The 22,591-nt window shown below is 48.4% G+C and overlaps 1 protein-coding gene across 1 annotated transcript in view; it reads left to right on the top strand.

The window, feature by feature from the left end:
• The window catches only part of rrm1 (ribonucleotide reductase M1 polypeptide), a 61,900-nt gene that overhangs the window by 18,231 nt on the left and 21,078 nt on the right, over positions 1–22,591 (top strand). The window contains exons 2-12 of the mRNA XM_038818197.1: positions 3,308–3,396; positions 4,384–4,561; positions 5,684–5,784; positions 6,165–6,224; positions 6,305–6,344; positions 7,103–7,265; positions 8,602–8,743; positions 11,301–11,384; positions 18,082–18,243; positions 18,434–18,513; positions 19,786–19,987. Coding sequence (XP_038674125.1) covers positions 3,308–3,396; positions 4,384–4,561; positions 5,684–5,784; positions 6,165–6,224; positions 6,305–6,344; positions 7,103–7,265; positions 8,602–8,743; positions 11,301–11,384; positions 18,082–18,243; positions 18,434–18,513; positions 19,786–19,987 — 1,301 coding nt within the window. The remainder of the gene's footprint in view (positions 1–3,307; positions 3,397–4,383; positions 4,562–5,683; positions 5,785–6,164; positions 6,225–6,304; positions 6,345–7,102; positions 7,266–8,601; positions 8,744–11,300; positions 11,385–18,081; positions 18,244–18,433; positions 18,514–19,785; positions 19,988–22,591) is intronic.

Genomic DNA, 22,591 nt, shown 5'->3' with positions numbered 1-22,591 from the left:
CCTTCCCCCCGCCCCCTTTCCCCCCCCGCCCCCTTCCCCCCGCCCCTTTCCTTCCCCCCGCCCCCTTTCCTTCCCCCCGCCCCCTTTCCTTCCCCCGCCCCCTTTCCTTCCCCCCGCCCCCTTTCCCTTCCCCCGCCCCCTTTCCCTTCCCCCCGCCCCCCCTTTCCCTTCCCCCCCCGCCCCCTTTCCCTTCCCCCCCGCCCCCTTTCCCTTCCCCCCCGCCCCCTTTCCCTTCCCCCCCGCCCGGTCACTTCACACTCTTACAGGACTCCCGTTTCCTGGGTTTATTTTCTTTGACCCAATCACATCATGGGAAGTGAGTCTTTTTTAAAGGATGAACGCAGAGGCGATATAAAATACAAGTGCATAACTAGAATGCAGAAGCAGAGAAACCTGGGGTCGACACCTAGGGAAGGCTGTGAAGACATTACAGAAAAGATTTGAGGATGAGGCACTACAGTTATGTTGATGGATTGGTGAGATTGTGGTTCTCGTCTATTTTAGGTGGGAATGCTGGGTTTACAGGGATATGGTGGAGGTGTGGGCTTAAATAGGGTGCTCTTTCCAAGGTCCGGTGCAGACTTGATGGGCTGAATGGCCTGTACTGTAAATTCCATGATTCAAGTCCTTGGAGGAGCAGAGTTCTTTGAGAGGAGGGTTAACAGAGGTGTTCAAAATCCTGGGTTTAGACAGCATAGGAAGAGAAAATCTTCCCACTGGTGGAAGGATTGAGAACTACAGGACACTGATACGAGGTGATGTGCGATGAGGGATATCTTTTGCATTCAGCAAGTGGTTAGGGTCTGGAGTGCACTGCCTGAGAGTGTGGTGGAGGCAGATTCAATCGTGGCTTTGAAGAGGGAATTGATAGCACCAGAAAGAGATAGAAATTGCAGTTGGTGGGGGGGGGGGGGGGGGGGGGTGGAGTGGAGAAGAGAAGAGAAGAGGAGGTGTGTGAGCAGGACAAGCTCTTGCAGACAGCTGCCATGGGCTGGATGGACTTAATTGGCTGCCTGATGTGTGTAAACATCCATCCGATGATTTCTGTGCTGTCTGATTCTATCTCCGTCAGACAGGCCACACAGTAAACCTTGCCCGTTGTTTGATTGTGACCTCTCCTCTCAGCACAACCCACCACCAACACACTAGTCTTCTCCCGGACCCTAGGGATCAATCCTGGCTGGAAGCCAAAGTGACGTGACTTTGTTCTGACTGAATTCATTGAATGTTAGCAGTTTGATTGTTGCTGAACCCACCCTGTTCTCCTTTCCACCCCACCAAGAAGTGCATTTATTTTTGCAGCAAATAAATTCATTCTGTTATTAAAATGCTTGCAATTCAAGTACTTGAAATGAAATGAAAATCGCTTATTGTCACGAGTAGGCTTCAATGAAGTTACTGTGAAAAGCCCCTAGTCGCCACATTCCGGCGCCTGTCCGGGGAGGGTGGTACGGGAATCAAACCGTGCTGCTGGCCTGCCTTGGTCTGGTTTTAAAAGCCAACGATTTAGCCGAGTGATCTAAACCAGCCCCTTTGCAGCTGCTGTGTGTTTTATTGGAGAGGTTTTTCCTTTCTGTGTATAGTGATAGCTCCCAAGTTAGTTATTCTCTCCACTGCATCTATTGGCCCCTCTGATTCCAGAGATGAGGGGGTTAGTCAATCCTCTCTAGAGTTTAGAAAAATGAGGGGAGATCAAATTGAGCTATACAGTCCTGGCTCCGGGTCACTGTCCGTGTGAAGTTTGCACATTCTCCCCGTGTTTGCGTGGGTTTCGTCCCCCACAACCCAAAGTGTGCAGGTTCGGTGGATTGGCCACGCTAAATTGGCATTTAATTGGAAAAAAATGAATTGGTACTCTAAATTTTAAAAAAATAAATAAAAATTAAGGTATACAAGATGATGAAAGGGATGGAGCAGATGCTTCCTCTTGTGGGGCATTCTAAAACGAGAGGTCACTGTCTCAGGGTAAAGGGGTACCAACAGAGATGCGGATAAACTACTTCTCCCAGAGGGTTGCAAATTTGTGGAATTTGCTACCCCAGAGTGCAGTGGAGGCTGGGACAGTGAGGAAATTTGAGGAGTTAGAGTTTTAATTAGTAACGTGTGGAAGGGTTACGGAGAGTGGACAGGAGGGTGGAGTTGAGGCCAGGATGAGATTAGCCATGACCATATTGATCGGTGGAGAAGGCTCGAGAGGCTAAACTAGTTGGCATGTTTTAAGAAAGAACTGTTCTGTCTAATTCCACCTTCCAGCTCTTGTCTGTAGTCCTGTCGGTAACAACACCTCGAGCACAAATCTGGCGTTCTTGATTAATGAGGCAATCAAGGGTTAAGGGGATGAAAAGCCTATCAGCCATGATCGAATAGCAGAGCAGCCACGATGGGCTGAATGGCCTAATTCTGCTCCAATTACTTCTAGTCTGCCATCTAAATTGTCAGACTGCTTATCAGATTGCAGCACTGGTGAATAGATTCTGTCTCTAATTAAATATTTGGAAGCTCAATAGTTTTCAGTCCCAACCACAAACTCTGCTCCCTCACGACTGACTCCATCCCTCTCCTTTTTGCAGCTGACCTAACCTCTGGAATTCCCTCCCATATTCTCTCTAGTCACTCCTTGTCCTACTTTAAGACTCCCCCTAACACCATTGAAGTGCCTTGGAAACCTTTTTATCCTCAAAGAATCCCTACAGTACAGAAGGAGGCCATTTGGCCCATCGAGTCTGCACTGACCGTCCGAAAGAGCCACATACAGTGGCCCAACCCCCCCACCCTATCACCGTAAACCCATAACCCCATCTAACCGTTGGGCACTGAGGGGCAATTTAGCACTGGGTTGACAGGCTGGCAGTGTTTAGCACTGCTGCCTCTCAGCGCTAAGAACACGGGTTCGCTTCCTGCCTTTGGTGACTGTCTGTGGAGTTTGCACGTTCTCTCCATGTCTGTGTGGGATTCCTCTGGATGCTCCGGTTTCCTCCTACAGTCCCAACGATGTGCAGGTTAGGTGGATTGGCCATGATAAATTTCCCCTTCATGTCCAAAAGTTTAGGTGCGGTTACAGGGATACGGTGGAGGCTTTGGCCTGGACAGGGTACTCCTATTCTGTTAAAGGTGCTATCTACTGCGTGGGTTTCTCCCCCCCATAACCCAAAGATGTGTAGGTTAGGTCGATTGGCCACGCTAAATTGCCCCTTAATTGGGTTCTCTAAATTTATACATTTAAAAAAAGGTGCTATCTAAATTCAAGTTATTGTTGATTGCCTAATGGAAAGAAAAGTATTTAATCTTGTAATATTTTCTTGTGCAGATGGTCGTCAGGAGCGAGTCATGTTTGACAAGATAACATCCAGGATACAGAAACTGTGCTATGGCCTGAACCCTGATTTTGTGGACCCAGTGAGTAGCTCATAATCATTTTCTGTTGCATTGGTCTGAAATTATCATTTAGGAAGTAACTGGCAGTTGTTTCTTTGATTTAATGCCGTAAGTATGCTGCCTGTAATTTACTGAACCACATAAAGTGTAAAGAGAAACTTGCATTTCTGTACTGCCTTTCATGAGCTTAGAATATTCGAACGCGCAATGAAGTACTTCTGACTTGTCACTGTGTTGTAGGCATTGGGGGAACCTATCTGCACAAAATCCAGCCGTTGCAAAAGATCTTATGACCTGAATTTTAAAAAGAGTCGAAGTTTCCCCCACATGCACCCCCGACCACGTACACAGACACACACCCAGACAGTTATACAGACCTGTTCAATATTTACTCCTGAACACTTAACTGCTGTGTAAATCAAAAAGTGCAAGCTTGGACATATTTATTTTGTTTGCAGAGGATGCGTGTTACTTCTATCAAGCATGAATGAGCCATGTTATGAGCTTGGCTGGTTATCTTAAATTGATTGTTAGTGTAGCTGTTAGTATGCTCAGGATTGTTCAGCAAGTGCTGCTGTACTGTAGATGTTTTGCGCACCCTTTTTTGAATTACCCAGGCGCTTGTGAGCCTATATTTCCCCATTTATGTTCGCCATCACCATGCCTCTGCCAATTAGAGTTGACTTGTCAACCAATTAGCACCCATTTCTCCTGTAGTATAAATTGTGAATTGTTTGAAATTTGGCATTCTTGTATTTGTTCTGGGGAGCCAAGACACAAAATTTTGACAACCTGTCTCTCTTTTCAGCAATATTCAAGTTCTGTACTACCAAGAGAATGTTCATTACTGCTTTGGCATGGAGCAGGAGGGGATTGTTATTTGGGTGATCTGAGCCCCCGAAGAAGTTTTGTTCAAATTAAAAATTCAACATTTCTTGTGTGTTTTCTGCACCAATTGATGATTCCGAATTGTGTATTCCTGCTGAGATGGTTTTTATTGTCTTTTAGGCACAGATTACGATGAAGGTGATTCAGGGCCTGTACAGTGGTGTTACCACCGTTGAGCTAGATACGCTAGCAGCAGAAACAGCTGCTACCATGACCACCAAACATCCTGACTATGCCATTCTGGCTGCCAGGATTGCGGTCTCCAACCTCCACAAAGAAACCAAGAAGGTGTTCTGTGGTGAGTAATACTTTTTAAAGAATGTTTCCAATTAAGGGGCAGTGTAGCGTGACCAATCCACCTACTCTGCGCATCTTTGTACTGTGGGGGTGAAACCCACACAGACACGGGGAGAATGTGCAAACTCCACACGGACAGTGACCTGGGGCTGGGATAGAAATCGGCACCGTGAAGCAGCAGGGCTAACCAACATGCAGCCCTGTGGTGAGTAATACTTGATATGAACACGAGAATCCTTTACCAGTGTGGCAACAGCATGTATTTCAATAGTTGCGCTTTGTTCTATATGTCTTAGGCATTTGTGGGACTGACCACACATGCAGGCCAAGCTCCTGATTGCCAGACGTTATTGGAATGCATCTGGATCAAACACTCCCAAGGCACGGCGGCACAGTAGTTAGCACTGCTGCATCACAGTATCAGGGACTCGGGTGATTGCATGGGGCTTGCACGTTCTCCCAATGTCTGCGTTGGCTTCTTCCAGGTGCTCCAGTTTCCTCCCACAGTCAAAAGATTTACAAGTTAAGTGGATTGGCCATGCTAAATGTTTTCCTTGAGGTCCAAAGTTAGGCAGGTTTGGTGGGGTTACAGGGTTAGGGCACTGTCCCCATCAAACACTCCCAGGACAGGTACAGCACGGGGTTAGATACAGAGTTAGGCTCCCTCTACACTGTCCCCATCAAACACTCCCAGGACAGGTACAGCAGGGGTTAGATACAGAGTAAAGCTCCCTCTACACTGTCCCCCATCAAACACTCCCAGGGCAGGTACAGCACGGGGTTAGATCCAGAGTAAAGCTCCCTCTACATTGTCCCCATCAAACACTCCCAGGACAGGTACAGCACGGGGTTAGATACAGAGTAAAGCTCCCACTACACTGTCCCCATCAAACATTCCCAGGACAGGTACAGCATGGGGTTAGATACAGGGTAAAGCTCCCTCTGCTTGTGCCTTGGCACAAATGGCAAAGTTTGGTCTGATTTTACAAACCAGTAATTTTTTTTTTGTTTGAAATTGCTACCACAGGGACCTGGGTAACCAGTCGGTTGTCCTTGTTGCTAGTATGTTTAGACATGGTTTGAGGGAAATCACGTTTTGTCTGGTATCTGTTTTCTTTTGCAGAGGTCATGGAAGATTTGTTTAATTATGTGAACCCCCTTACCCACAATCGCTCACCCATGATTTCCAAGGAAACCCTGGACATTGTACTGGAAAACAAAGATGTAAGTACTTTCCTGCTGTGTGGGGGGGGGGTGGTATTCTGGCTCCCCATTAGACACTGAATCTGTTATAGTGTTAAGGTGCTCAGACTGTCACGACCCAGGATTAATCCTGCATTTGTGCTAATTACAGTTTGGGGGGGGGGGGGGGGGGGGGGTTTGTGTGTGTTTACTCTGGTGGCAGCAATTGGCCTCAGTACCCTTTTTGGTTATGGAAGTCAGAATCCCTGATTTCCAGTAACTGAAGCTGGGTAACAAAGTAACCATCACAAGATGCCAGTGCCTGCTGAACTGTGCAGTGTGGAGTGTCTGCAGGTATGTGGGGCTTGTAGGACTGATGAATTCTAGAATTTTACTAAAGTGATGCTATTTTTCTCGCTTAGCGCTTGAATTCTGCCATTATCTATGACCGGGACTTCTCTTACAATTTCTTTGGATTCAAGGTGAGTTTGTTGACGGGTTGCTCAATTTATGGCATTGTCTTTGTGTGTTGTTTGCTTATTGATACAATATCTTTTTGCAGACACTGGAACGTTCCTATCTGCTAAAGGTCAATGGAAAAGGTACGTCTGGTCTGCTCTTGTTTCTTGGTGGTGATTGCTAGAGAAGGTTGGACATCTCCCTGGGTCTCTTTTCTGAAGATGTGTTGGCAGTGCAGAGGGTGAGAGACCCATCATTCCCCTTGGGACCAACATTTCAATCCTTATCAGGCGATGCTCAATCTCTGTTTGGATGTTGGGTTGGTGCCATTTTGCTTCTGGGACCTGGTTTCCCATTGAGCACAGAGTGGGGTGATGTTTTAACTCACTGCTGAAAGGTGTAATACCTCTATCCCCCATGAGCCTGAACAGGCAGAGCACTGGATTAATTCCCGTCACATGATAAACCTCTAAACTAGTTTCTCCGACAAAAATGGTGGCCGGCAGCTCCCGTTTCATGTGTCAATTTTGTTTCTGCGGGGAGTTTTGTTCTGAGAATTCTCTGTGCAGCGAATATAGTTTGGCTGATACACGGCATCTGCATAGTGGTATAGTACGGCTCTATTTCCTGTACCAACTATCTTGTGCCCTGTCCCATGATACCCAAGTTAACTTATCAGATTAGTGTTGAGCTCTCACATCAGTGTAACAGCCAAAATGGAGGGGTTGAAAATGGAGGGGTTGTTTGCTGCTTGTCCGGTCAGCCTGAACACGAGTAGAACTTGTTTCCCAAAAGAGATCATGCAAATCCCATGGCCGCACCCGATTCATTGCCAGTCTCTTAATTCTGCATCAACTGATCCACTGCCCAGTAGTGTTTAACACGGACTCTTGTTTTTCAGTGGCAGAGCGTCCTCAGCACATGCTTATGAGGGTTGCTGTTGGTATCCACAAGCGTGACATTGATGCTGCCATTGAAACGTACAACCTGTTGTCTGAGAGATGGTTCACTCATGCCTCTCCCACGCTGTTCAACGCTGGTACCAACAGGCCCCAACTCTCCAGGTAATGCACTGCTCTCAACTTTACCTCCTCATTGTTTCCGAGCTCTGAACTCGTCTTTTTAGGCTGTTTTCTTGTCCTTGCAGTTCTCCCCGTTGAAATCAAACCTCGAGCTCCTTCTGTTTCCCCTTCCTCCTCCAATCTATGAGCTTTTCTAAACCCAGCCTCGCCTTCCGATTACTGGATGTGCTTTGTGTTTCCCTAATCGTCTCAATCTCTGATGTCCTAGACAGTGGTCTTTAGTCTTTCATGCAAGGGGAGCTGAACCAGGACACCGTGGCCATGAGTTAATATAGTGGTTAATAAGTTTATGATTAACTGGGCTGGTGTTCATTATTAGCATTGTGCACTTTGGCGTCTAGTAAGATTATTGAACGTATCAATCCCCTAGTCGTCACATTCTGGCGCCTGTTCGGGTCCATAGAGGGAGAATTCACCTCCCAGCATCCCTTTTGGGACTTGTGGGAGGAAACCGGAGCACCCGGAGGAAACCCACACTGACACGGGGAGAACGTGCAGACTCCGCACAGACAGTGACCCAAGCCGGGAATCGAACCTGGGAACCCTGGCGCAGTGAAGCAACAGTGCTAACCACTGCTACCGTGCCGCCCAACAAAGCTCCCCGTCGGGGAATTGAACCCTGGTCTCCCGCATGACAGGCGGGGATACTAACCACTATACTAATGAGGATCTGCAGACCACCATCTTGCCTTCCTCCAACATTCTTCACTGTTTGAAATTAAAGCTTGGTGTTGGGTAACAGCTGCTCTCTGATTGATCTCGGAGGCCGGTGGCATTGTGCTGGTGTTGCTGTGTGGGGTAATCAATGGCCTGGGAGAATGTGCTGCAGGCATCAAACCCACAACGTGGCAGCTGGGAAATTTAACTTCAGTTCGCAAATCCGGAGTAAATGCTAGTCTCATTATTAATGATGATGAAACTACAGTAACAGATGGTTATCAAACTCTGTTGTTCATATATAATGAGTCCTTTTGGGAGGGAAACTTGCTGTCCTTACAGTGGGTGCACATGTAATTCGAGACCCACTGAAATGGCCTAGCAAGCAGCTTCGTCATGCCAAACGGCTACGGAAAAAGCACGTGGCTGTGCTTTCATTGTGTGAACTGCAGTGGTTCAAGGAAATGGCCCAACACCAACTAGAGGCCAATTAGAAATGGGCAACAAATTAAGGCCGTGCCAGTGATGCTTACATCCTATGAACAAAAACCTGGATTTTATTTTCTGCTCATGATCTGCGCAATGGAATCTTGGTCAGGAAGACAAGTACCTCCCTCCTCTCTAATTCCTATTCACCCACTGGGCTGACTTTGCATTGCAGCTGCTTTTTGCTGGCTATGAAGGATGACAGCATCGAAGGGATTTATGACACCTTGAAGCAGTGCGCTCTGATTTCCAAGTCTGCTGGCGGGATTGGCGTTGCTGTGAGCTGTATCCGAGCGACAGGAAGCTACATTGCAGGCGTGAGTATGAAGCACCAGCAGTGGGCAGCAACATTACGTTGGGGCACAGAGCACTCATTGCATTGCAGCATGAGTATTTGACTGCCCTGCTTTGGTGTTTCTGTTCCACACAAACCTCCTCCTGCTGCTCTTCCCCTCAATATATCCTTCTGTTTCTTTCTTGTGTTTATCCAGCTTCCCCTTGAAAGTAGCTGTGATATTCACCTCAATCATTCCATGTGGTTGAAGGTTTCACAACCTCACCAATCTCTGGGGAAAGAAGTTTCTCCTGCAATCCCCATGGATTTATTTGTAGGTGTTTTGTACGTACGGCCCCTCGCTCTGATTGCCCACACATTTGGAAACCTCTTCTACATCAACCTCATCAGACACCGCGTTAAAATTAAATCGGGTCACTTCCTTTAAAGAGCTGCCACCCCTAGACCGAAATTAAATAATTAATCATCTGATGTTTTTGCACAGTTCCTTGTTTGTTTTATACATCCAGATCACCCGAGCCTCTCCACTTTGATTCACGCAATATTGTTTGGTTTGCAGTGGTTATGACGAGGAGCAATGGTTGGTGAAGCTCTCTGCTGCAACCTCCAGGGCTTTGGACGTAGTGCTGGAAAACGGGATTATTGTTGTCGGGTCTCTGTTGACCGGCATGGACATAGAACATAGAACATTACAGCGCAGCACGGGCCCTTCGGCCCTCGATGTTGCGCCGACCTGTGAAACCATCTGAAGCCTACCTGACCTACACTATTCCATTTTCATCCATATGTCTATCCAGTGACCACTTAAATGCCCTTAAAGTTGGCGAGTCTACTACTGTTGCAGGCAGGGCGTTCCACACCCCTACTACTCTCTGAGTAAAGAAACTGCCTCTGACATCTGTCCTATATCTAGTCCCTGAGCCTTTCCTCGTAAGACCTTCCCTCCATACCAGGCAACATCCTAGTAAATCTCCTCTGAACCCTTTCCAAAGCTTCCACATCCTTCCTATAATGTGGTGACCAGAACTGTACGCAGTACTCCAGGAGCGGCCGCACCAGAGTTATGTACAGGAAAGGTTATGTACTGGAAAACGGGATTATTGTTGTCGGGTCTCTGTTGACCGGCATGGACATAGAACATTACAGCGCAGCACGGGCAGCATGACCTTGTGGCTCCGAAACTCAATCCCCCTACTGATAAAGGCTAGCACACCATATGCCTTCTTAACAGCCCTATTAACCTGGGTGGTAACTTTCACGGATTTATGTACCTGGATGCCGCGATCTCTCTGTTCATCTACACTACCAAGAATCTTGCCATTAGCCCAGTACTCTGCATTCCTGTTACTCCTTCCAAAGTGAACCACCTCACACTTTTCCGCATTAAACTCCATCTGCCACCTCTCAGCCCAGCTCTGCAGCTTATCTATGTCCCTCTGTATCCTATAACATCCTTCAGCACTATCCACAACTCCACCGACCTTCGTGTCATCTGCAGATTTACTAACCCATCCTTCTACACCCTCTTCCAGGTCATTTATAAAAATGACAAACAGCAGTGGCCCCAAAACAGATCCTTGCGGTACACCACTCGTAACTGAACTCCAGGATGAACATTTGCCATCAACCACCACCCTCTGTCGTCTTTCAGCTAGCCAATTACTGATCCAAACCGCTAAATCACCTTCAATCCCATACTTCCTTATTTTCTGCAATAGCCTACTGTGGGGAACCTTATCAAACGCCTTACTGAAATCCATATACACCACATCAACCGCTTTACCCTCATCCACCTGTTTGGTCACCTTCTCAAAGAACTTGATACGGTTTGTGAGGCATGACCTACCCTTCACAAAACCGTGTTGACTATCGCTAATCAACTTGTTCTTTTCAAGATGATTATAAACCCTATCTCTTATAACCTTTTCCAACATTTTACCCACAACCGAAGTAAGGCTCACAGGTCTATAATTACCAGGGTTGTCTCTACTCCCCTTCTTGAACAAGGAGACAACATTTGCTATCTTCCAGTCTTCCGGCACTATTCCTGTCGACAAAGACTACATAAAGATCAAGGACAAAGGCTCTGCAATCTCCTCCCTGGCTTCCCAGAGAATCCTAGGATAAATCCCATCTGGCCCAGGGGACTTATCTATTTTGACATTTTCCAAAATTGATAACACCACCTCCTTTTGAACCTCAATTCCATCTAGCCTGGTCGACTGAACCTGAGTATTCTCCTCGACAACATTGCCAACATGATGGGCCGAATGCCCTCCCCGCCCATCAAACAGCCCTACAGCCTCTGTGACCTACCATTCTTGTGACCTTTTGTGTCAATCCGATTTTAATCGTTCCACTATTGGTCGTCGTGCCTTCAGCTGCTGGGCGCCGAGCTTTGGCATTCCCTCCCTCAACCTCTCTGCCTCCCTTTGATTGAGCGACACCTATTCTAATCTCCTAATTGGTGTTGTCTTTTTATTTGAAAGTCCTGCGAAGTGCCTCAGCATCATTAGATTAAAGATGCTACATAAATACAGGAAGTTGCAGATTGGTAACAGCTCCTCTTATTGTTACAGACGAATGGAAACAGTAACGGCCTTGTCCCAATGTTGCGGGTTTACAATAACACAGCACGTTACGTGGACCAGGGTGGAAACAAGGTATGTATGTTAATATTGGATCTGTGTACTGTCTGTACAGAGAACTCCCGTTCTGAGACTAAAACACAAAACTGGGTTCTGGTCATTAGAAAGAATAATGGGAAATGCTGGAAACGCACAACTGCAGCATCCGGGGTGGGGGGAAATAATTAATGTTTCAGGTTATTAACCCCTTCACCAGAACTGGAAGAGGTTAAACATGGAAGAGTTTATATGCAAATACGGAGTGGGTAGCGGAGAGCACTCTTGTGTGTAATTATGGTAGATTTTTCCTGTTTTTATTAGCTCTGTAATTTGCCGACTCAAGAGGTGTAATTTTAAAGTTAGAGCTGGACTATTCAAGAGTGAGAACGGGAGGTAGATTTGACACCGAACTGTACGTGGGAACCTAGAAATCTCTCCCAAAAGATGCTGCTGCGGCTCTGAAACTGTCGAAGACTAGATTGATGTTGTCTTTTTCCATAGCCATATGGAGCAATGGCAGAGAAATGGAGTTCACTTGCAGGTTGTGTGTTCAATCCCGAGTAGAATTTCAAAGTTCTACGGGACTGTGTTCATCAGAATGAGGAGTAGGCCATTCGGCCCCTCGAGCCTGTTCTGCCGTTTTGTGTCCTTAACAGACTAACAAGAGGAGTGACCTCCGGAAGAAGTAGCAGGAGAGGCTGGAGGACCCAGAAAACAGGTCCAGGAGACAGAACTTGAGAATTGTGGGCCTCCCCAAAGGTGTGGAGGGGACGGATGCGGGAGCATTTGTGTCCAAGATGCTGGAGACGCTGATAGGGACGGGGGTATTCCCTCGACCCCTGGAGCTGGACGGGGCGCACAGAGCCCTCGCAAGGAAGCCCAAGGCGAGTGAACCGCCGAGGGCCATGGTGGTGAGATTTCATCGCCTCTCGAACAAGGAACTTGTCTTGCGGTGGGTAAAAAAAAGAACGGAGCATCAGGTGGGAGAACAGCATGATACGCATCTACCAGGCTCTGGGTACGGAGCTGGCCAAGAGGCGTGCTGGATTCATCCGGGTGAAGGCGCCCTCTTCAACAAGGGTGTGAAATTTGGGGTGCTACACCCAGTGAGGCCATGGCTCACGTACAAGGAACGGCATCGCTATTTTGAGACACCGGACGAGGCGTGGTCATTCGTCAAACAAGAAAAGCTGGACTCGAATTAAAGGAAGTAAAGCAACAGGCCCATCATCGACCAAATCAGCACCCTTGTAGACAAACACAGGGATTATCACTACTGAACCTAGCCTGGAAGGTGAGTGGGGCACTATCCTGGACCCTAGACAGTCTGGACTTTCCCCTCCAGGAGGAGCTAGACAGTGAGCCTTCCGTCATTGAGCTCAACAAGGAACGAGGCTGTTCTTGTTGCCAGCAGTAACGCTCCAGGAAATAACGACATTCCATGGAGTGGAAAACCGATACTTCTGCCGCATTTCCATGAACGTTTGTCTCTGTTGGAAAGAAATGTTTGTGCCTCAAGGCAATGGAAATTCAAAAATAGTCATCTTGAACAAAATACAGAGGGAAAGCAGGGTCTGCAGCAGTTACCAAGGGATCTCCTTGCTAAGTATTGTGAGGAGGGTCTTTGCTCGCGTTGCTCTGACCAAATTGCAGACCCTGGCATCGCGCATTCACCCTGACTCTAGAATCATAGAATTTACAGTGCAGAAGGAGGCCATTCGGCCCATCGAGTCTGCACCCGCCCTTGGAAATAGCACCCTACCCAAGCCCACAACTCCACTCTATCCCTGCAACCCAACCTTTTTTGGACATTAAGGGGCAATTTATCATGGCCAGTCCACCTAACCTGACATCTTTGGACTGTGGGAGGACCCGGAGGAAACCCACGCAGACACTGGGAGAACGTGCAGACTCCGCACAGACAGTGATCCAGCGGGGAATCGAACCTGGGACCCTGGAGCTGTGAAGCAACTGTGCTATCCACTGTGCTAAAATGCTGCCCATTGTGGAGCTGGCAGTTCAGCAGTTAATGATTTTCTCACTTCAGCAGTCACGGGAGAAGTGCCGCAAACAGTGCACATCACTCTGCATTGTTTTCCTAGACCTCGCCAGGGCATTTGATCTTGTTAAGAGAGGCAGATCCCTCAAGCTGCTGTGGACATTAGGCTGCCGCCTGAACTCCTAGGCACCGTTTTGTCTTTCTTTGAAAATACGCACGGTTTCGTCCATTGCAATGGAGATGTATCGTACCAAGGTCAGCAATTGGGTAAAGCACGACTGGCACCTATTCTCTTTGCTGGTATTGCGTGTTTTTGGTGACTAAAATGAGGGTGTCCATCTGCATACCAGAGCTGACAGCAAGTTGTTCAACTTGGCAACACTACGTGTATTGAAAATCCAAGTACGTGACGTCCTGGCCCGTGAGCTGTTTGCTGATGGTGCCATGCTGAAATCCTATCCTCACTTCACCCGCAGCAGCTTGTCGGCTGGTTCTCCCCGGCCTGCAGCGAGTGTGGATGGACGGTTGGCATCAGGAAGTCCAAAGTTATGGGCCAGGACGGAGAGACACGACCTTCCACCAACATTGACAGCTTCACTCTGGGGGTGCCCAGCAGCTTCACACACCATGGAGTCTACAATTTTCAGCAGCACGTCCCTTAATGCACCAGGATTGCCAAGCTGACATGTCAAGTTTAGAGGTTGAGTGTGGACCAACTGCAAACTCACTGTAACTATAAAGCTCCACGTGTGCCAGGCTTGCATTTGGCACCCTCCATTACAGCGGTGAAGCTTGGATCTTGCTCAAAAGTAGAAACCCGTGGGATACAGGGCACTGTGGCAAACTAGATAAAAGGTTAGCTCAGTAACCAAAAACAAAAGGATAACGGTCAATGGATTCCTTTGCGAATAGAAAGCTGTTTCAAGTGGTGTTCCACACGGCTCGTTGTTGGGACCCTTGCTGTTTGTGTTATACATTAATGATTTGGACGTGAACGTGGAGGGCACGATTAGGAAATTTACAGGCTACACGAAGATTGGCCGAGAGTGGGTTGTGTAGAGCAGGGTTTTCAAAGTGTGGGTCGTGACCCGCGGGTGGGTCGCGGACAGGTACCAGACGTGCCGTGGAGCCTGTGACTGGCAGCAATTCTGTAATACAGGGAGAAGCCGCTCTGCTGTAAAAGCAAGAATTGAACAAGCCATTGACCCAAGATGTAGCTTAGAGGGTGCAGAATCGTTCTGGTTACCGGCTGTCCAGCGCAGGCACCCTTGATTCAATCCACCCTGATGGGTGGCACAATGGTTATAGAATTTACAGTGCAGAAGGAGGCCATTCGGCCCATCGAGTCTGCACCGGCTCCTGGAAAGAGCACCCTACCCAAGGTCAACATCTCCACCCTATCCCCATAACCCAGTAACCCCACTAAGGGCAATATATCATGGCCAATCCACCTAACCTGCACATCTTTGGACTGTGGGAGGAAACCGGAGCACCCGGAGGAAACCCACGCAGACACAGGGAGGATGTGCCGACTCCACACAGACAGTGACCCAAGCCGGAATCGAACCTGGGACCCTGGAGCTGTGAAGCCATTGTGCTATCCACAATGCTACCGTGCTTTCCTTGCTGCCTCAGTGCCAGGGACCCAGGTCTGTGTGAAGTCTGTGCTTTCTCCGTGTCTGTGTGGGTTTCCTCCGGTTTCCTCCCACAGCCCCAAGATGTGCCGGTTAAGTGGATTGGATGTGCTAAATTGCCCCTACGTGGGGAAATCGGCCTAGGTTAGGATGCACTTTCAGAAGGTTGGTGCAGACTCAACGGACTGAATGGCCTCCTGCACTGCAGGGATCCAATGATATGGTTCTGTGAAAATGCCCAACCATTTCTCTCAGTGAACCCCACACGCCCACCAAGCTGCAATTTGTAGGTGTTGCGCTTTTGTTCTAAACACAAGGCAGCATTTGATTGAAAGCCAGGTACAAACATATTTAATTTCCATGTCCTTGCAACTGGCTGAATTTTGGGGACGGATATCGAATACAATGGACAGTCGGGCGACCCACTGGGGTTGCCACGCACCGGGCACGGGGTTGCCACGCACCGGGCACGGGGTTGCCACGCACCGGGCACGGGGTTGCCACGCACCGGGCACGGGGTTGCCACGCACGGGGCACGGGGTTGCCACGCACGGGGCACGGGGTTGCCACGCACGGGGCACGGGGTTGCGGGGCACGGGGTTGCCGGGCACGGGGCACGGGGTTGCCACGCACGGGGCACGGGGTTGCGGGGCACGGGGTTGCCGGGCACGGGGCACGGGGTTGCCACGCACCGGGCACGGGGTTGCCGCGCACGGGGCACGGGGTTGCCAGACGGTGAACAAATTATTCTGTCATTGGCAGTTTTTCTTTCAACACGCTTCACTTGCAACACATTGGAATAAAATAAAGTTTGCTCTTCGATGCTTTGAATGAGCTTTGTTCTGTATAATTGGAAATTTACACTGGTCATGCTGTGAGGGGACTGTGCAAACTGTGCCCAAGTTCCCCAGGTATTGATGATGGGAGATGATTGAACTGGTGGTTTGCATTAGACATAATATTTTCAACAAGGAGTTTGGAGCTGTTGTTGAACAGCTTGTGAAAATCGGAACATTGTAAAACTTAGACTGGTGTGGAAAAGGGAATATCACTGTCGCTTGCCAGTGACCTGAACCTTTGAATTTGAGCCTGGGGTGGGGTGCTAGTGGGGACTGGCGGGCACTGGGAGGGAGGAGAGGTACCCGGCAGGAAGCTGCAGCTGCTTCCTGTGAGTCTTGGTTTCACACCTGGATTATACAGGAGAAGATAGGAGAGTTTTGAGCCCAAGACCGAGCACCCAGTGAAAACCAGCCATTTGTTGAACATGTACAAAATGCCCTCCCGCCAAGGATTGCTGATTTAAGGCAGAATACTTCAGTATCTCTCATGAGTAACTATTTTTCATGTGTGACCCTGGACAGTGAGCTTTTGTAGGTGGGAGGACGTCACGGGCATGTCTGATCCTGTCCTCACTCAATGCTGACAAATTCAAAGCATCAGCGGCTACTGGTCAGTGAATAAGAACAGGGAAACTCCCTCCCTTGCCTGGGGCAAGAAAGCTTCAGTGTCCCAAACACTGTCTTGACTCAGGATAGACTGGCTAAGGGAACGTACAGTGGGTCCTGAAGGTTGCCCGACGTGGGTGTCCCGAGGTCGGTCAGTTGGCAAAAGTGGATCCAGGCGGAAAAGAGTTTGAAAAACACTGATGTAGAGGATAGCTATAATTTGAAACTATATAGATGGGTTGGTGGAATGCTCGATAAAGTGACAGGTGGATTTTAACACCAAGAAGTGTGAGGTCATGCATTTGGGGAAGTCAAACATCTGAAGGGAGTACACAATAAATGGCAATATACTAAGATGAAGGGATTAAGGGTTATGGTGTTCGGGCCGGAAAGTGGAGCTGAGTCCACAAAAGATCAGCCATGATCTCATTGAATGGTGGAGCAGGCTCGAGGGGCCAGATGGCCGACTCCTGCTCCTAGTTCTTATGTTATGTTTTTATGAAGTGAGATATTGGCAACAGGTACACGGGTCCCTAAAGGCAGCAGTTCATGTAGACTAGGTTGTTAAGAAAGCAATGGGATGCTCTCCTTCATTGGCAGAGGTATATAAAAGTAAGGATATAATGTTGGAATTGTATTACACACTGGTGAGGCCACAGCTGGAGTATTGTGGGCCGTTCTGGTCCCCACATTACAGGAAGGACGATATTGCTCTGGAGAGAGGGCAGAGGAGGTTTACAAGACTGTTGCCAGGGCTGGAAAGGACAGCTACAAGGATGGATTGGATAGGTTGGGGTTATTTTCCTTGGAACAAAGAAGGCTGAGGGGTGAGATAGTGAAGAGATAGTGGACAGGATAAAATTGTTTCCCTTTGTGGAGAATTCTAGAACCAGGGGACATAGATTCTTTTCTTTAAAAATAAACTTGGAGTACTCAATTATTTTGTTTTCCAATTAAGGGGCAGTTTAACGTGATCCTGCACATCTTTAGGTTATGGAGGTGAGACCCACGCAGACACGGGGCGAATGTGCAAACTCCACACCGATAGTGACCCAGGGCCTGGATCGAACCTGGGTTCTCAGCCGGGTGCTAACCACTGCGCCACCGTGCCACCCTCGGGGACATAGATTCAAGATAAGTGGCAGGAGGTGTAGAGGGGACATGAGGATAATCATTTTTATGTAGCGGGTCGTGGGAGTCTGGAATTCAGTAGAGTGCCCAGAGTCGAGCAATCAGGAAGGGTGTGGAAAAAGCAGAGGGCCACGGAAGTAAGCAGACAGTGGAGACGTGAATTCAGCAGAATGAAAAAGAGTCAGTCGGCCATGGGCCAACACTAATTAGCTGTGCCAGCTGTGGACGGGGTTGTCGATCGTGGCCATGACCCGGCCTATGTTGAATCAAGAATTTATATATACCACGTGGTTGTCCATTGTCTCCTGAGGTGGTTGGATGCCTAATAGTAATTTGTACAAGGTTTAAGAATGGCCAGTCTTGGAGCTGTGGTTTAAATGAAGCTTTAGAATAAATGGTATCGCAAGTGCTTGTTTGATTCTAGCAACTGGTTCAGGAGGTTAGAGGGTCGTAACGTGTGGTGCAGCGTAGCTATTTGCAATGTTGGAACTAACCTGAGAATTTGCTGTGCTCTTTGGCTGCAGAGACCAGGGGCCTTTGCCATTTACCTGGAGCCCTGGCACATGGATGTCTTTGACTTCTTGGAGCTAAAGAAGAACACTGGGAAGGAGGAGCAGCGAGCCCGTGATCTGTTCTATGCACTTTGGATTCCGGATCTCTTCATGAAGCGGGTAGAGAGCAATCAGGTAAGCAGCTTGAAATGATGGTCAAGGGCCTGCCGAACAGAATGGAGTGGCTTCACATAACCTGAACAGAGCAGACAGAGGATGGTCAGATTGGGTCAAGGAATTGGTATTTGAGAAGTAGTGCAGTGAATGGACTCAGTTTGTACTGTAGCTTCTTTTCATATTGAACTCATTGCTCTGATTTTTGCAGGACTGGTCTCTGATGTGTCCCCACGATTGCCCAGGCCTGGATGAAACCTGGGGAGAAGAGTTTGAGACTCTGTATGAGAGGTAAGAAGGCACTTCAGCCAGGAGAGGATCTAGCTAGGTTTAGCATATCTGAAACAAATAACTTGCAATCTATCACTGGGGATGCAGTACAGGTGGGGACCGGTATGTCACCTGTGTAACACTGGGGCACAGTAGGGGTAGGGACGGGTCTGTCACTGTATAACACTGGGGTACAGTACTGGTGGGGATGGGTCTGTCACTGTATAACACTGGGGTACAGTACTGGTGGGGACGGGTCTGTCACTGTATAACACTGGGGTACACTACTGGTGGGGATGGGTCTGTCACTGTATAATACTGGGGTACAGTACTGGTGGAGATGGGTCTGTCACTGTATAATACTGGGGTACAGTACTGGTGGGGACGGGTCTGTCACTGTATAACACTGGGGTACACTACTGGTGGGGATGGGTCTGTCACTGTATAATACTGGGGTACAGTACTGGTGGAGATGGGTCTGTCACTGTATAACACTGGGGTACACTACTGGTGGGGACGGGTCTGTCACTGTATAACACTGGGATACAGTACTGGTGGTGATGGGTCTGTCACTTAATAACACTGGGGTACAGTACTGGTGGTGATGGGTCTGTCACTTGATAACACTGGGGTACAGTACTGGTGGGGACGGGTCTGTCACTGTATAACACTGGGATACAGTACTGGTGGGGATGGGTCTGTCACTGTATAACACTGGGGTACAGTACTGGAGGGGATGGGTCTGTCACTATAACACTGGGGTACAGTACTGGTGGGGACGGGTCTGTCACTGTATAACACTGGGGTGCAGTACTGGTGGGGATGGGTCTGTCACTGTATAACACTGGGGTACAGTACTGGTGGGGATGGGTCTGTCACTGTATAACACTGGGGTACAGTACTGGTGGGGACGGGTCTGTCACTGTATAACACTGGGGTACAGTACTGGTGGGGAAGTCTCAGTCACTGTATAACACTGGTTTAGTCCAGGTTCATGTGGATTCTTGGACTGTAACAAATTTTGCTATTGGACAACAAAGCTGGATGGCAATTTAGCCAAACCAACCTTTGTTGATATTTGTCAAAACTAACTTTGTTATTTAGTTCCACTCTGTTCTCATCTCTCGATTTCCCTCCTATCCCCTTTCTTCCAGCCACCTAGCTAACCCTAACCTGTTGTAGATCTGTTTCTGCCAAAAGTGTATTGGTTGAAATGGGCAGGGCTGATCTTCAGACTAACCAGTGACTGTATTGAAATATCGGCTATGAACAGACCAGCCTTCTCTCCTACAGGTACGAGCAAGAAGGACGTGCACGCAGGGTGGTGAAGGCGCAACAGCTGTGGCACGCGATCATAGAGTCACAGACAGAGACAGGAACGCCCTATATGGTTTATAAAGATGCCTGCAATAGGAAGAGTAACCAGCAGAATCTGGGCACCATCAAAAGCAGCAACCTCTGCACTGAGATTGTGGAATATACCAGTAATAACGAGGTGAGCTTAGTGTCACCCTGTTCACCCGTGAAATGCTGATCCAGCTCCAATGGAAAACAGTTTCCCATTAATTGATATGTTCAGAAGCAGCGTTCTGCTGCTGTTAAACATAAAGAGCTTGCATTTATTGTACAACGCTTTACAGCCAATGAAGTACATGGAGGGTAGTCACTATTGTAAAGTAGGGAATGCAGCAGCTGATTTACACAGCAGGATCCCACAAACAGCACCCAAGTAATCTCTATTCAAGATGCTACCTAGTCACACCCTTACCACTGTACACGTAGTGTCAGCCTGGACTTTTCACCCCATCAGCTCCTGCATTCAAAGGATTATGCATAGATGGATGCATAGAAAGATGGATGCATAGATAGATGGATCAATAGATGCATAGAAGATAGGAGGAGGCCTTTTGGCACTTCGAGCCTGTTCCGCCATTCAACACGATCATGGCTGATCATTCAACTCAAAGCCTAATCCTGCTTTGTCCCCAGATTATCCACTGCCAGTTGCGCCAACTCCAGCGTGAAGCCACCACCAAGCGCACCTCCTCCTGTCAGCATTCTGCAGGGACTGTTCCTCTGGTATACCCTGGTCCATTCCTCTGCAGAGCGGCACAGTGGTTAGCACTGCTGCCTCACAGCGCCAGGGATCCAGGTTCAATTCCAGCCTCGGGTGACTGCGGAGTCTGCACGTTCTCCCCGTGTCTGCGTGGGTTTCCTCCGGGTGCTCCGGTTTCCTCCCACAGTCGATGATGTGCAGGATAAGTGGATTAGCCATGATAAATTGCTCCTTAAATGTACAAAAGGTTAGGTGGGGCTTCGGGATAGGGCGGGGGCCTTGTGGGCTGCTCTTTCAGAGGGTCAGTGCAGACTCGATGGGCTGAATGGCTTCCTTCTGCACTGTATGGATTCTATGAAATCACCCCTACCCACAGCACCTGCTTCTATCTCCTCTCTGCCTCTATCTCCCCATCCAAGGGCCTGAACACTTGAAGTGAAGCAGTACTTCACGTGCACCTCCATCACTCGGGTCAATTGAATTCGCTGCTCCCAATGTGGTCTACTCTACATTAGAGAGATTAAACGCAGACTGGGTGATTGCTTGACAGAACACCTTCTGTCGCTTGCCATTTCATCCTGCTTGTGTTTGTGTGTCCATCCTGCTTCAATGTTCCAGTGAAGCCCAGCGTAAACTGGAGGTACCTGCAGCTCCTCTTCCGATTAGGCACGTTATAGCCTTCCGGACTCAACATTGAGTTCTGACTGAGAACTCTCCTTCACCGTCACCCCAGGTTTACATCCCCCTTTTCATCAGAATTGGGAGCAGAAGTCAGCAATTCAGCCCTTCGAACCTGCTCTGCCATTGGCTGATCGCTCCCTGGCCTCAAATCCAACCTCCTCCCTGTTCCCCATTAACCCCTTTTTCTATCAGAAATATATCTATCGCCTGCTTGAAACCATGTAATGATTCAGACTCCACCGCAACGAGTTCAACAAATACACCACCCTCTGCGAGAAGTAGTTCCTCCTCATCTCAGTTCCAAATCTACTGCCTCAACCTATATCTCTCGTTCTAGATTGCCCTACGAGAGGGAACATTTGGTCTACGTTTACTCTATCAATCGCTTTTAGTATCTTTTTATATATAAATTTAGAGTACACATTATTTTTTTTCCAATTAAGGGGCAATTTAGTGTGGCCAATCCACCTACCCTGCACATCTTTGGGTTGTGGGGGCGAAACCCACGCAAACACGGGGAGAATGTGCAAACTCCACACAGACAGTGACCCAGAGCCGGGATCGAACCTGGGACCTCGGTGCCGTGAGACTGCAGTGCTAACCACTGCGCCACTGTGCTGCCCCTTTATCTCCTCTTCATAAAACATAGAACTTACGGTGCACAAGGAGGCCATTCGGCCCATCGAGTCTGCATCGACCCACTTAAGCCCTCCGTTCCACCCCATCCCCGTAACCCAATAACCCCATCTAACCTTTTTGGAAACTAAGGAGCAATTTATCATGGCCATTCCACCTAACCTGCACAAACTTTGGACTGTGGGAGGAAACCGGAGCACCCGGAGGAAACCCACGTAGACACGGGGAGAACGTGCAGACTCCGCACAGACAGTGACCCAGTGGGTAATCGAACCTGGGACCCTGGTGCTGTGAAGCCACAGCGCTACCCACTTGTGCTACCGTGCTGTTTGCTTTCCCACCTATTTTAGTATCATCTTAAAAAAAGTGCTATGTTACACTCTGTCCCTGCATGCAGATCATTTCTATAGATTGTAAACAGTTGAGGTCCGAGGACTGACCCCTGCGGCACCCCCACTAGTTACAGTTCACCGGCCAGAGAAGGACCCATTTAACCTGACCCTCTGCTTTCTGTCAGTCAGCCAATCCTCAATCCAATCTAATATTCAATCCCCTACCCCCTGCGATCCCACCTTCTGCATCAATCTGTTATGCAGTATTTAATCCCGTTTTTCATCCTGTTACCACCGTATAGCTCATTGGCTTTCGCACAATATGGTCAGTTAAAAGCATTACAACAGTTTCAGAAGCTGCCCATATGTTCTCTGATATTGTGATGAATGTGAC

The sequence above is a fragment of the Scyliorhinus canicula genome, chromosome 14 (assembly GCF_902713615.1).
Source record: "Scyliorhinus canicula chromosome 14, sScyCan1.1, whole genome shotgun sequence".
NCBI classification, from domain to species: Eukaryota; Metazoa; Chordata; class Chondrichthyes; order Carcharhiniformes; family Scyliorhinidae; genus Scyliorhinus; species Scyliorhinus canicula.
The sequence above is the reverse complement of the archived record's forward strand: the minus strand, read 5'-3'. Positions and strand labels throughout refer to the sequence as shown.